Source organism: Chamaea fasciata, unplaced genomic scaffold (genome assembly GCF_029207755.1).
Source record: "Chamaea fasciata isolate MVZ Bird 193981 ecotype frontalis unplaced genomic scaffold, bChaFas1.0.hap1 SCAF_2, whole genome shotgun sequence".
In the NCBI taxonomy this organism is placed as follows: Eukaryota; Metazoa; Chordata; class Aves; order Passeriformes; family Sylviidae; genus Chamaea; species Chamaea fasciata.
Window position 1 is genome coordinate 41,594,789 of NW_027094087.1, and position 12,067 is coordinate 41,606,855.

Here is a 12,067-nt window from a genome sequence, read left to right on the forward strand (position 1 = left end):
ATATATGTGGGGTATTTATTACTGAGAAAGCTCAAACAAAACTAATACCACACACCTATTTAAGTTGAAGTTATGAAACCCCAAGTTAGGCTTCCCAGCCTAACAAAATCATTATTTTTTAATTTTTAATTTTTTCTCACAGAATTCTGTTCATGTTAGTATTTATTTATCGCTTAATTTGTCTAAGTAAAATCTGAAACAATCCAGAAACTACATAAGACAGACGGAAGTGATGCTTAGAAGTACTAAAACAAGTGATATCCCTCTGGATTTTTGTGGGCTTTGTTTTTCTCCTAGACCACCTCTTCCCCAAGCACCATAAAGTTTTTCTTCCCAGAAGTGTACTGAGCAAGAAAGAAATGGCAATTGCTATGACTAATCAAGAAATGTGTGGAAGGTGTCAGTACCCATGTGCTGACTAGTAGCTGTCACACAAGAGGTGTAATGTCCAGGTGCTTCCTGTCCTTTTGGTGGCTAAAACAGATGGATCTCTGTTCTCCACCCAGCAGCCACTATTGATAAGAACAGTATGGACTTAATGCCTTAGATGTCTTAGACAGTGTCTTAAAGATACTGTCTTCCTTTCAAATATAGCTGAAATTGCCATATGTGTTAAAAAGTATTTTACTGGAAAATTGATGAACAGAGAGAGCTCAGTAACAGAAAAATTATTTCCTTAGAAAAGATGATAAAAATATATAGCTAAAACCACACATTTAAGGAAATGTCATGGATCTCTCTCCTAGATTGTACTTGCATTTAATTAGTTGGGATACTTTACCTTCAGTAAATACACATCATGGATTTCTTCCATTATTTGTTGAATGCTGTTTTGCAAGCAGTGCTGAAGGGTAATAAAACAGTGTGGTCAGATCTGGAGACTATCACAGAAAATAATTTTGAAGATTTTAGTGAAAATATTTTTTTATTTGTTCAACCACTGTATTTTTTCTTTTTCCTTCTTCAGATACTAATAACCCTTATTACTGGAGAAGCAGACTGTCATTTCCTCAGCCATAGCTGATCTCACAGCTATTTCTTATAGTTTGTTCAGTGATCAGAAATGTGTTATACATATATACAACACAGTCAATACTCCAAACGGATTTGATAATTACACTGAAAAGTGTAAGCTAAGAGTCATTTAGATCATGAGGAATAGTGTAATTAACAATAAATATTTTAGCCCTTTTCTAGTCTTTCATTATTTTTTCTTTTTGCTGTTAATCTATACCAAAAGGACATGTAAAATGATGTAAAGAAGCTTTCAAAAGCATGAAGTGCTGAAATTGGAAGTTACTTTTGTTCCCCACTCCCTTTTCCTGACAGAATTCTCATTGTCAGCACATATTAAGCATTGCAGAGCAAACAAGATCCCAGAAGAATAAAAAGACTGAACTCTTAGAGCGGTAGGATTTGTTTTTGAAGAGATTTTGGAGCTGGTTTTGAAATTCAAACTGTGAAGTATTGGCATGAACAGTTCTATTTCACAAACTAAGTAAGAGAATAATTGGGATTAAAAGTCACCTCGGAAGACCACTTCTGCTGCTCAAGGGGGCAGCCTTAGATCAGGTTACTCATTTGGCCAAGTTTTGAATGCTTCCAAGGATGGAGATCCCATAACACTTTTATTTCCTGTTTCACTACTTGACTACCTCATGGGAAAAAATAAATTCCTCATATCTAGGTGGAATTTCTTGTGTTGCAACCTGTGTCCCTTGCCTTTTGTCCTATTGTTGTACACCTCAAGGGACAGTCAGGTACCCTCTTCCCTACACCATGCCATTGGGTATTTATAGATATTGCTAAGATCTGCCTGAGCTATTTGCTCTCCAGTCTGCTCCAGTCACAGCTCTCTCAGCTTCTCCTCACATGACAGATGCTTCAATACCCTTGGTGGTGTTTTTCTGGACTGTTACAGTATGTCCACGTCTCTTTTGTACTGGGGAGCCCAGCAGTGGGCACACCATTGCAGATGTGCCCCAGCAGAGCTGAACAGAGGGGCAGGATCACCTCCCTTGCCGTGATGGCAGTGCAGTCCAAGAGGCTGTTGGCTTTCTCTGCCATTTCTCTGCAAAGACTGGCTCATGGGAGACTCAAACCAGAAGCCCAGGAGCTTTCTGGCAAGGCCTCTTCCTATCCAGTGTGTACCCAGCCTGTCCTGCTGTGCTTGGTGAGCCAGCTGAGAAGCCACGAAATAAGGCACAGATGTACACAGCTGAGATCCTTTGATTCACAGGACTGTTTTTACACACCCATAGGCAGCTCTTGAGATAGAAATACGTTATGAGTGAGTGAACTGTTTATCATCTTGTATTGGATCTTGCAAATCCATAATGTGCTTGCATCAGAAACAGCCAGAAGGAACACCAGGGTGATCAACCTCTGTGCTTCATTGTGTGACTGCATCTGAAAAGTCCATCACTAAGCCAGGCAGATGCTTCTCCAGCATTTTGGTTCCTCATTGTCTTCTACTGAGTCTGCTACTTCTTCCTTATTTCTGGTAGCCCTCTCAGGCAGATTTTTACCAGAAATTCGATTTAATTGTGTCTCCATATGACCTTCATGCAAAACTCAGCAAAGCAAGCTGAAAGCGCAAGCTGTTATTGCATTTGCCTAGGACCTTTATGTTTATTTCTTTCTGAAAGAGAATATTGCTACTCCTGATTTCTGTTTTCTAGGGCTTTTCATATACAGTAACATGACAGTGTTTGTTTCTGTATTTATACAAACAGATATATCCATAAATACATTCATATGATGAGGACTGTATTCAGAAAAGAAACGTTTCTCCTTTTTGCATGAATGGCAATGGATTTCCTTTCCTCTTGCATCTGTAGCAGTTCCATTCTGTCCCACTGTCTCCATCTGACAAAGTTGAAACCTCAGCATTCTGTGTGTTCAGAGCCTTCCAATGTCCACTGTCAACAGCATTTTCTTCTGAATTTTGCATGGTGAATCAGTTTTGCTGTCAGAGATCATCAGTCTAGCTCCTGGTGTACCAAACAGGCTGATTCCAGTGTTGTGGTTTTTTTTTCCCTGCACCCTGATCTCCCCAGCCCATAAGAATTAAATAGGATGTTTCCCAGTAGATGAGCACTTTTCTCAGTGTCAGTGCTCTGAATCATCAAGATCAAGCCTCATTGCTCATCCAGGGCTTATTTGCCTTTAAACACAGAGGTGAAAACTGTTACGGAGCATCTGGCACAGATTTAATGCTTCAATGTTCACAGCTGAACTGATACATAGTAACAAAAAGAATTACCTTGTCCTATGTAATATTAAAATTTACACATGGATGTAAAGTTGCAACAAAGTACTACTATCATTAATCTTGTAGAAACTGCAAGCCAATAAACTCTAATGACAGCTAACAGTTGTTATTAACAAACATAATAGAGAAGTAGCTGCCCAGTGTCTTGAATGCTGTTCACAGCTGTCTAACTAACTCAGTTGTTCAATGTGTTGACATCGGTGATTCCTCAGCCTTAAAGAGCCTTGAGATACATTGCTGAGAAATATCATGTATATGTTTGCACCGAAAACCAAATCTCTCTGAAGGGTAAAATGGAGCAGGTTGTCGTAGCAAGAAGTAGTCGTAGTAGTAGAAGAATTAGTAGCAGTAGTAGTATTAGTATTACCATCAAAATTAAAGCAAATGAATGTGTGTGTGGAGAAAAGTACAGAAGCTAAGATATTCCCCTCCTTCTTCGTCTCCTCTCATTTTGTCTCAGGAGTGCTAAACTTGAAAAAGTAATGTTTGACTGCTGAATTTCTCTAAATTGATTGAGCTGCCAGTTTGGCTGGTTTTAAAACCTTTTTTTTTTCTCATCTTAGTTTCCAGTGTGTCTATTAACTGAAGATAGCGCTTGGCACTTTTGCAAATCATATTAAGATTACTAGCATACTTAATTTATGATAATAATAAATTAAAACATGTACTTTGCAATAAATTGCAACATAATACAGGAAGGCAAAAATTTACCAGAAATGTGAGTTACACAGAGTACTAGTTCCAACATTCCCGCTTCCCTGTTTTTCATGAGCACAGAGATGTGTTGGCACAAAGGATCACTAGCACAACACAGATTAGTATTTATCAAGAGACGGCATGGCTTTTTCGTGTAGTTTAGTGTCATAATGTAGATTTCTTTATCTCTTGTTTCAGAAACAGGATGGGCTGTCTGCAGTTTCCCCTTTTGTCTATTAGATATGCATGAATAAAATGCAGGTTTAGCTCTGCTCCCACAGAGCCACAGGAGCAAATCATTAGCCAAAGAATTTGGTATGTGCACAGCACACGGTCGTGTAGGCAGGTAGCAGCATTGTTGGGCTTCATGCCACTTCAGGGACATAGTAGCAGCTCTTTGTGTATCTCAGTCCCAGAGGGAATAGAAGATTCATAAAGAACCTTTCCTTATCATTCTTTACTCTCCATGCTTTTTTTTTCCCTAGAGGTTTAGGGAGTTGCTTCTAAGCAACACTGTAATTGTCAATGCAAACTGATAGTTCCTCTCCTTGAAGGAGCCAGCCGCCAGCACTGCCACCAGCAGTTTCCTCACACTGCAGAGCCAGGAGGAGCTCTGCATAGGCTTCTTTCTGTGAAGCAGCTGGGATTTTGCACACAGTCCCACACTGCACAGTAATAAGAATGCATTTTCTTACTGCAGCACACAACTGATGAGGTTTGGACATGAGAAATAAGTTATTTCAGTCACTGGAAGAGCAAATGGGCAGTAGGAGACAAAGAATGAATATGAATGATTCAAAGGATTTGTGAAGTTACCTTCTTACACCCTTCATCTCTTTCCTCACTTCCTTTTTCCTTACAAGTCTGCATATCCTATTTAGGATAGGAGTAGGCTTTGAATGCAAACAACTTTAGCAGCAGAAGGAAGCAATAGCCATACTCAAGGCACTGGTTAATGACCTTTGAGCTACCTCTCCAGGTTTTCTCCCGCAGGAGCTTCCTGCCCTGCACAAGGCTCTCTGTTTTGCCAGCTGGTGGTGAGCATGGGAAGCATCGTTCTCTGCCCAGCCATGTGAGAGGCACGTGTGCACACCCCTGTTCTGGCTCAGCGCCTGCCTTCACAAGAGAGACAGAGCCACATCTGCTTTGTTTTCTGCTTTCTTTAGCATCCTCTCTAGTGACTGTCCATCCTTTCCCCAATGAGAATGCCCTTTTCTGAGCACTAGTTGTTAAAATTAGGCTTGTTTCTCAATTGCTTTTTTATGGCTTTGTGAAAGATTTATCTTGGGTTCAGATATTGTGTAAAATCCCACTTCAGTTGTGGTTTTTATCATTGCCATTTCTGCTGCAATATTTCAGGTCAGGTCTCAATCTTCTGTCTTTAACAAGTCTCCACTCTTTTTATATTGCCTTAGACTGACTTCATTTTATTGCAGGTGTTCTTTTTCTTAAGGCAGTGGATTGTGACACAATAGCAAAGAGGAAAACCTTTGTTAAAGTCCAATTGGTGATGCACAGCTATCATCCTTTGAAGAGATTTAACTGAAAATAAGTCCTTTTCACTCCAGCTGTCCTGACCTCCATCTTCCGTAAATCATAACGAGGGATATTTCATGCTACAGAAGTTAAGCATTATTTTAGAATGAGTTATGTGCAATATCCATTTCACAGTAGTAGACAACAGAGGATGACTTGGGGCCAGATTCTCTGTTCAGATGCTGATGCAAGTTTGCAAATGGTTTTATCAAAGTCAGTGACCTTGCCGCATACAGGAAAAAAAAAAGAAAATAATCAAAGCAGACACTGGTAGCCCTTCTTTCCAACAGTAGAACAGTTTCTCAATTTCCTAGACCAAGCTATTGTTCAGCTAAATTGAAAGAACAGTATTGTATGATAAAGCCACAGAGTTGTGTCAAAAGCCTGAGTTGGATCTCACTGGCCCTGCTTTTACCAAACTTTAAAGTCAATGTAATTCTAGTTATTTTTGATTACCACCGGAATTCTGAAATCAGAATAAGGTATTTTCATACTTGTGTTATTGTAGATCAGCAACTAAAAATTCTCACAATGCACTGTTCTTTTTAGTTTCTTATACGTATATGCATTTTATAATGTGATTAGATCCTAATGCTGATTTTGGTTTTTTTGAAGTTCACCTTTCTGCAGACACTTACATAAACAGTAATATTTGGGGAAAAACTCAACCAAATGAAATTGTGTTAGATTGTGAAATAAACTTGATAGCCTTATGGCCTTAATATCTCACTTTTTTTTATTGTGTTCTGTTTCGTTTACAGAAATGAGATATTCACCAATAGTGTGACTACAGAATAATATATGGAATGAGCGTTGTCTTCCTTGTTAATGGCAATTTGGGAAGCAGATTATATTTTCTTACTCATTCTTCTTAATACTGATGATTATTTAATAATTTCTTCAATTTTACAAACAAAAGTATAGAAAAGCTCCAAATCTAGTTACTAGTCACCTTTGTCATTGAACTAAAACCTGCAAATCAACATTCAAAAGCCACTACAGCATACTGCTGACACCTGCCCTCAGCCTTCCCCAAAGAATCAAAGTTTACCCTTCCCAGCAATTTCTTCCTAAAATCTCCCTGAGCAAGCTGAGGTCACCCTAAACTCCCACTGTGAGAAAAGCCAGGTGCATTGTGTGTGGTGTTTAAGGAGCCAGAGTGGGAGTAGAGAGCAAAACCAAATTTTTAGAGTGTGTAAGTGAGGAAGTACTGCATAGCGCATAAGTATTAGTGTGCATAATGTGTAAATACTGCATACTGCCATGGATTACTGGCACTAGGACAGTTTTGAATCAGAGCATCTTGAAGCAGTGAAGAGCACAGTTACACATACAGAGGGTCCTTCCTGACCTACCATGGCCCTGACCTGCTGTATCAGCACTTTCCTGGTGTTTCACTGCTTGTGTGACTGGCAGAGCCCAGCCTTGCTGCCTTAGCCCTGCTAGGTTTTGCAACTGGCCATAGTGAATGCTGTGTTAAGACTAAAGGTCCCTGTGACAGGACTGCCCTGTCTTTCAGGACCTTGCTTTTGAAATTAAGGTAATTCTCACTGCTCAGCCTTGTGTTGCATGAATCTGCCACCTGCCTCACAGATGCTCAGGGCCTGCCTAAGAAACAGGAACTCAGAGTATCTTAGCTGGAACATGCTTTTTTTTGTAGTCGATTTCCTGATTCCTGAGTTTCACATCAAGGTTGGACTCAAAGTACGTGATCTGCTTTTGTTTGGATGATGCTAAACAAGATCTGCCCTGAAGCATAGTGTGAGTTAAGTCTGGTGACCAGGTTAGAGGGAGTCCATTGTAAATCCCTGAAATGTATGCTATGGATGCCAGCTCCTTAGCACCAATACTTTTGCTGTACAGATCTTATCCCACCAGCTGCTCTATTTGCTAATGTAGATGTTAGACAATGCCACTCTACCTTCCCTCTGGACAGTGATTGAACTTGGCCTTTTGGTCTGAATTGAGGGGTGCACAAGGAAGTACCTGGGTTTTTAAAGTGCCCCCAGATTTAATGAACTTCTGTAGCAAAGGCTTTCATCTGCCAAAATCTCGGGCCTGTTTTGGGTTCCGGGTAATATCTAGTCTTACATGAATGGAATCGTTGAGGTGTCATCTCTCAAAACTTTAGCCACTTTTAACCAGTTAAAGCACAGAGAAGGAAAGTGAGAGACTTCACATTCCAGACTGAGTAAGACTGTCAAGCTCCTTCCCCTGTTACAAAGAGATGTAAGTTAATTGCCTCAATGTCTCACAGGGCAGAAGTACAGTGATGAAAAGGGGGTGGTTCAGGTAGCAGGAATTCGTGTCTTGTTTTGTAGATCATGATCTGCAGCTTTGAGTATTTGAGAAAGAAAGGTGACTGCATGTGTCTTTTGGATATTCAAAACTATGATATGTTCACAGAATGCTATTTCACTAAACAGGCACTTTTTCCCTAAACTATAACCAATTCCCAGTTTTCAAAGTCTGTATGATCAATAGCTGTAATATTTTCCAAATTCAAAATCAGAATTGTACCCAGTCTTGGTTGAAAATAGAAGCCATTACTTCTCTTCTCTGGCTGCATAATCAACATTTTTAGGGTGAAATTAATCTCAATTAGTATTAGGGATATAAAATATAGGTATCTACATCAGAGCTAATCCCCATCAACTCTTTTTCTAGTCAATGCAGAAAAATACGTACTTTCAGGGCACAAGCTGTCTAATTAGTTTTACACATGTGCTTTAGAATAAGCTGAATCATTTCCTCAAGGTGCCTGCTCTTTCCACTGACTCTAAGGGAAGTTAAGACAACTACATGATACATAACTGTTTACTTGTGTCACTCACCCAAAGAAACAAGTTTTGAGAGAATGCAGTAAAAATGTCAAATTTCAGGCTTTTCAAAAACATTATGCATTATTCCCATCAAATACTGCAGTAGTATCTACATGCATTTCCTAGGAACAAGCACAGAAATTAATCTCAAAAGGAGATTTGCCCAAGATGAGGATGAATAGATCAAGAACAGGTCTGAGGAGAAAGACCTGGGAGGTGTTGGAACTAGATGATCTTAGAGGTCTCTTCCAATTCAAACCATTCTATGATTCTATGATCCAAAATTATGTCAGTCCATTTAATAACTTTCAGGTTGTGTTGTGGTATTTATTTAAGAATGTAATTTTTTAACCTATGTCAGTTTCTCTGTAATGGGGAGGCAAATATTTTCATCACCATGCACTGCTGAATGAGTACAGATGTATAAGCTTAATTGGGATCAGGGATCATATTCCTTTTGAAGCCATTGACTCAGCCAGGACTTGAAACTTTTTATTGTATGAAAAAATGAATTACTTGACAGTGTCCTCCTCACATGCTTTGAGCTTATAATAGGGAAAGTTGTGACTTTTTCCTCTCTGCCACACCCAATATAATGGTAGCAATGGTTTTAAATCACTCATCTGGGAGTTTTATTAAGTCTAAAATTCATTTATATGAAGGGTAACAATTTGGTCATGTCTTGGGTGTTTCGTGTCTTTTGAGATTTTCTTAAGTTTATGTTTTGTTTTTTTTTTTTAATTACAAACACTTTAGTTGTAGACTATTGTCCTGGTTTAGGGCAAATTTAGGGAGGAAATCTCTGAAGGGGTCGGAGTAGAAAGCAAATTCAAGTGGTCCTCCCCCACCGGTTCAGGAGATAAACCTCCTTCGAGAGAAGTGGAAAAAGCTATTTATTTAACAAGAAAAGCATTCACAAGCGTGAGAAAATGAATAATATTAAACAATGGAACCTCTCACTGTTCTGAAGAGATGGCAAATTCAGAGAGAGAGAGAATCCTTGTTGTGGAGTGTAGATCAGCTTGCTCAGTCTCTCATCAATCCCTCCTGCAATGGAAAATGCCGTGTCCTGGGCTCTGGTGGGCCACCAATGTGAGCTCCTGGTGTTCGTCTGGGTTTTCAGTCCAGAACAGTTCCAGGAAAAAATACACAGTCTTGGGAAAACTTTTCTTGCCATAGCTAAAGAAAAAAGCCAGCAAAAAGGCAAAGAAAAACTCCCTGTCTCTCTTTCACTGTCTGTGCTGCAGACAGCATAGTCTATGAGAAGGAATGCAGGAGAGCAAGTGCAGTTCGTGCAAACAAACTGCAGGCTCCTTCTTCCTCCCTTCAGTCTCAGAACCACTCTGAAATGTGCAGAACTTAATATCCAACATAAACAGAACAGACAATTTGGGATACAAGCATCATAAAGTCACCCTAGGACAGCTATACATATGGAGAAAAGTTTGGGATAGTGCAGAAGGGTACAAGACCAATTGCTTATTTTGTTGATTACTTTAAAGTAATGAAATTAAAACAATTTTGGCCACATACTTATGCCAGATCCCTTGGGTTTTCTCATCCATTCTGCTGCAAAAGGGAATTGATATACTGGAACAATAGAGTTCAGAATCAAGTATTTCCAAGTCTTAATCTAGATTTAGATAATGGATTCCTGGATGTTTTTGGTCAAAATATTTAGTCCTTCATCAGCTTTTCTTCATCTCTAAAATGCATTTTTATTCACTTTTTACAGCACTGGGGAAAAGGGCTGCAAGGCACAGTGAATGTTTATTGTCTTTTGAACATGAGATGTGATCGATCTCTAAAGGCAGGAAGTTGTCAATTCTTCAGGCAGAGTCTAGAGCTAAGATTTCAAAGCAGGAAAAGAAACCGATCCATAAGGTTCCCATTACTTACTGAGTGACCTGCACTTTGTGGAAGATTTTTGCTTGTGTCTTATTTATTCATTTGGAAGGAAGCTAAAATGCTTTCAGGAGAGGTAAAATTTTGAGCTGAATGCAGACTTCTTCTAAATGAGTGCTGGACTATCAAAAATAAGAGTTCAAAGGACTGTATTGTTAACTGCAAGCTGTGTGTTACTGGTAGTACTTAGTTACTGGTTACTGGTTTTTAGTATTGGTTAGTTTCTTTAGTAAAAGCAGCTTTAATCTGCAATGCATCTATTATCACCATTTTCTACTGACAAATTACCTAATTTTCTTTTTTCAGCACATTAAATGAGAGTCATTCCATCATAGAAATTGCGATAATATTGATACAACATGCAGGTGGACACAGTTTTTGTCTAAACTCTCTGGTCGATCTTGCCATATCATGGTTGTTGCCTTTTCTGCACCGCTTGATGCTATATTTTGGTTAAACACTCAGACAACTATGCTCTGTCCTAGCTCGTGCCTATTCCCAGAGCCTTTAGCATTTTACTAACAGCTGAATAACACTCTCAGTACTTGAACACGTCAAGAGCAAATAGCTTTGATCCCAAGAGATGAACCCCCAGTTTCATTCATACATTCTGCACTTATTCCAAACGAAAAAGTAAATCAGTGAGATTTCTAGCTATTGTGAAATCTCCTTCTTCTGAGTTAGTATCCCATAGATAATTACTCTATTTGGTAAAACAGTATACTACAGTAATATTTTCAATACAAAAGGCACTCTGATTACCGGTTCATTACTTTACTCACTGTAATTTTAAGGTTTTTTCCATTATTAAGGCCTGGAAAGTTATAGCTATGTTATTGCAAAAAGACTCCCAACATTATATTACTGGTGCTATATGTTTCGGTTTATATCTAGCTTTCTATGAAAACATCTTTATAGTGAAAACAGTATGACAATGTTTTTCCTTTTTTGTCTTATTTCTCTCCCACAGATTGTGAGCGTGGGAAAGCATGTTAAAGGATACCATTATATTGTTGCCAACCTGGTAAGATACTTTTCTAGAATTATACCCCTGCTTGGTAAGTGAAACACTCAGTTTTACTTTGAAGTTATAGCACTTCACACAGCATTTCCCATTTGTCTCTAATATGTGCTTCTACATAATGCATTCTTTATGATGTGTAAAAGAACTTGGGTTTCTTGTCTCAGCTATCTAGATATGAAGAGCACAGTAATGTACTCCTAAATTTTATCAAAATCAAGGTAGTAGAAAGAACTGATTCGTGTATCTTGAAGCTGAATTTGAATTCACAGAACTGCAGTGATTTTTGACTCGTCTTTTTATTTGTAGTAATGTAAGAATTCTAGAGGTAACTTTTATACATTCCCCAGGGAACATGTATTTTCTGGTGAGATCAGCTATTTCCAGTCAAATTACTTGTTCAGTATTTTTACTTGAAGGCTGAACTGGACATTCACACAGCTAATGCCCAGAAGAGGGCAAAGAAAGAGCAAATGCAGAATTTTATTATTTAAATGACTCATTCTTTAAGCCAAAGTACCTGCCTGGCAAAGCACAAATGTAGGACAGAATCTAATGCATGCTTTAAACTGTTTTCTTTCTACTCTCCCTCAAGGAATTTTAGTTGACATGAAATATTTTATTGTGCTTTCTGCACTTGAACCTTAACTTGGTATCACTTCAGATTATTTTTAAAGCCTCTGGTGTTTCAGATGAGATCTCTATACTCTTAGATCTTATAAATTAGATTTTTTCAACATTAAAATTTCATAGTTCCCCATATAATTTTTCTCATGCAAAATAGTTGCTGTAAACAAGGAACTGGATGTTGCA

General features: G+C 38.6%; 1 protein-coding gene across 11 annotated transcripts in view; it reads left to right on the plus strand.

Moving 5' to 3' along the window:
- Window positions 1-12,067, plus strand: part of GRIA4 (glutamate ionotropic receptor AMPA type subunit 4) — a 219,464-nt gene that overhangs the window by 133,081 nt on the left and 74,316 nt on the right. For all 11 annotated transcript variants that reach the window (XM_066175756.1, XM_066175757.1, XM_066175763.1 and 8 more), the window contains exon 5: window positions 11,204-11,257. In XM_066175756.1, coding sequence (XP_066031853.1) covers window positions 11,204-11,257 — 54 coding nt within the window. The remainder of the gene's footprint in view (window positions 1-11,203; window positions 11,258-12,067) is intronic.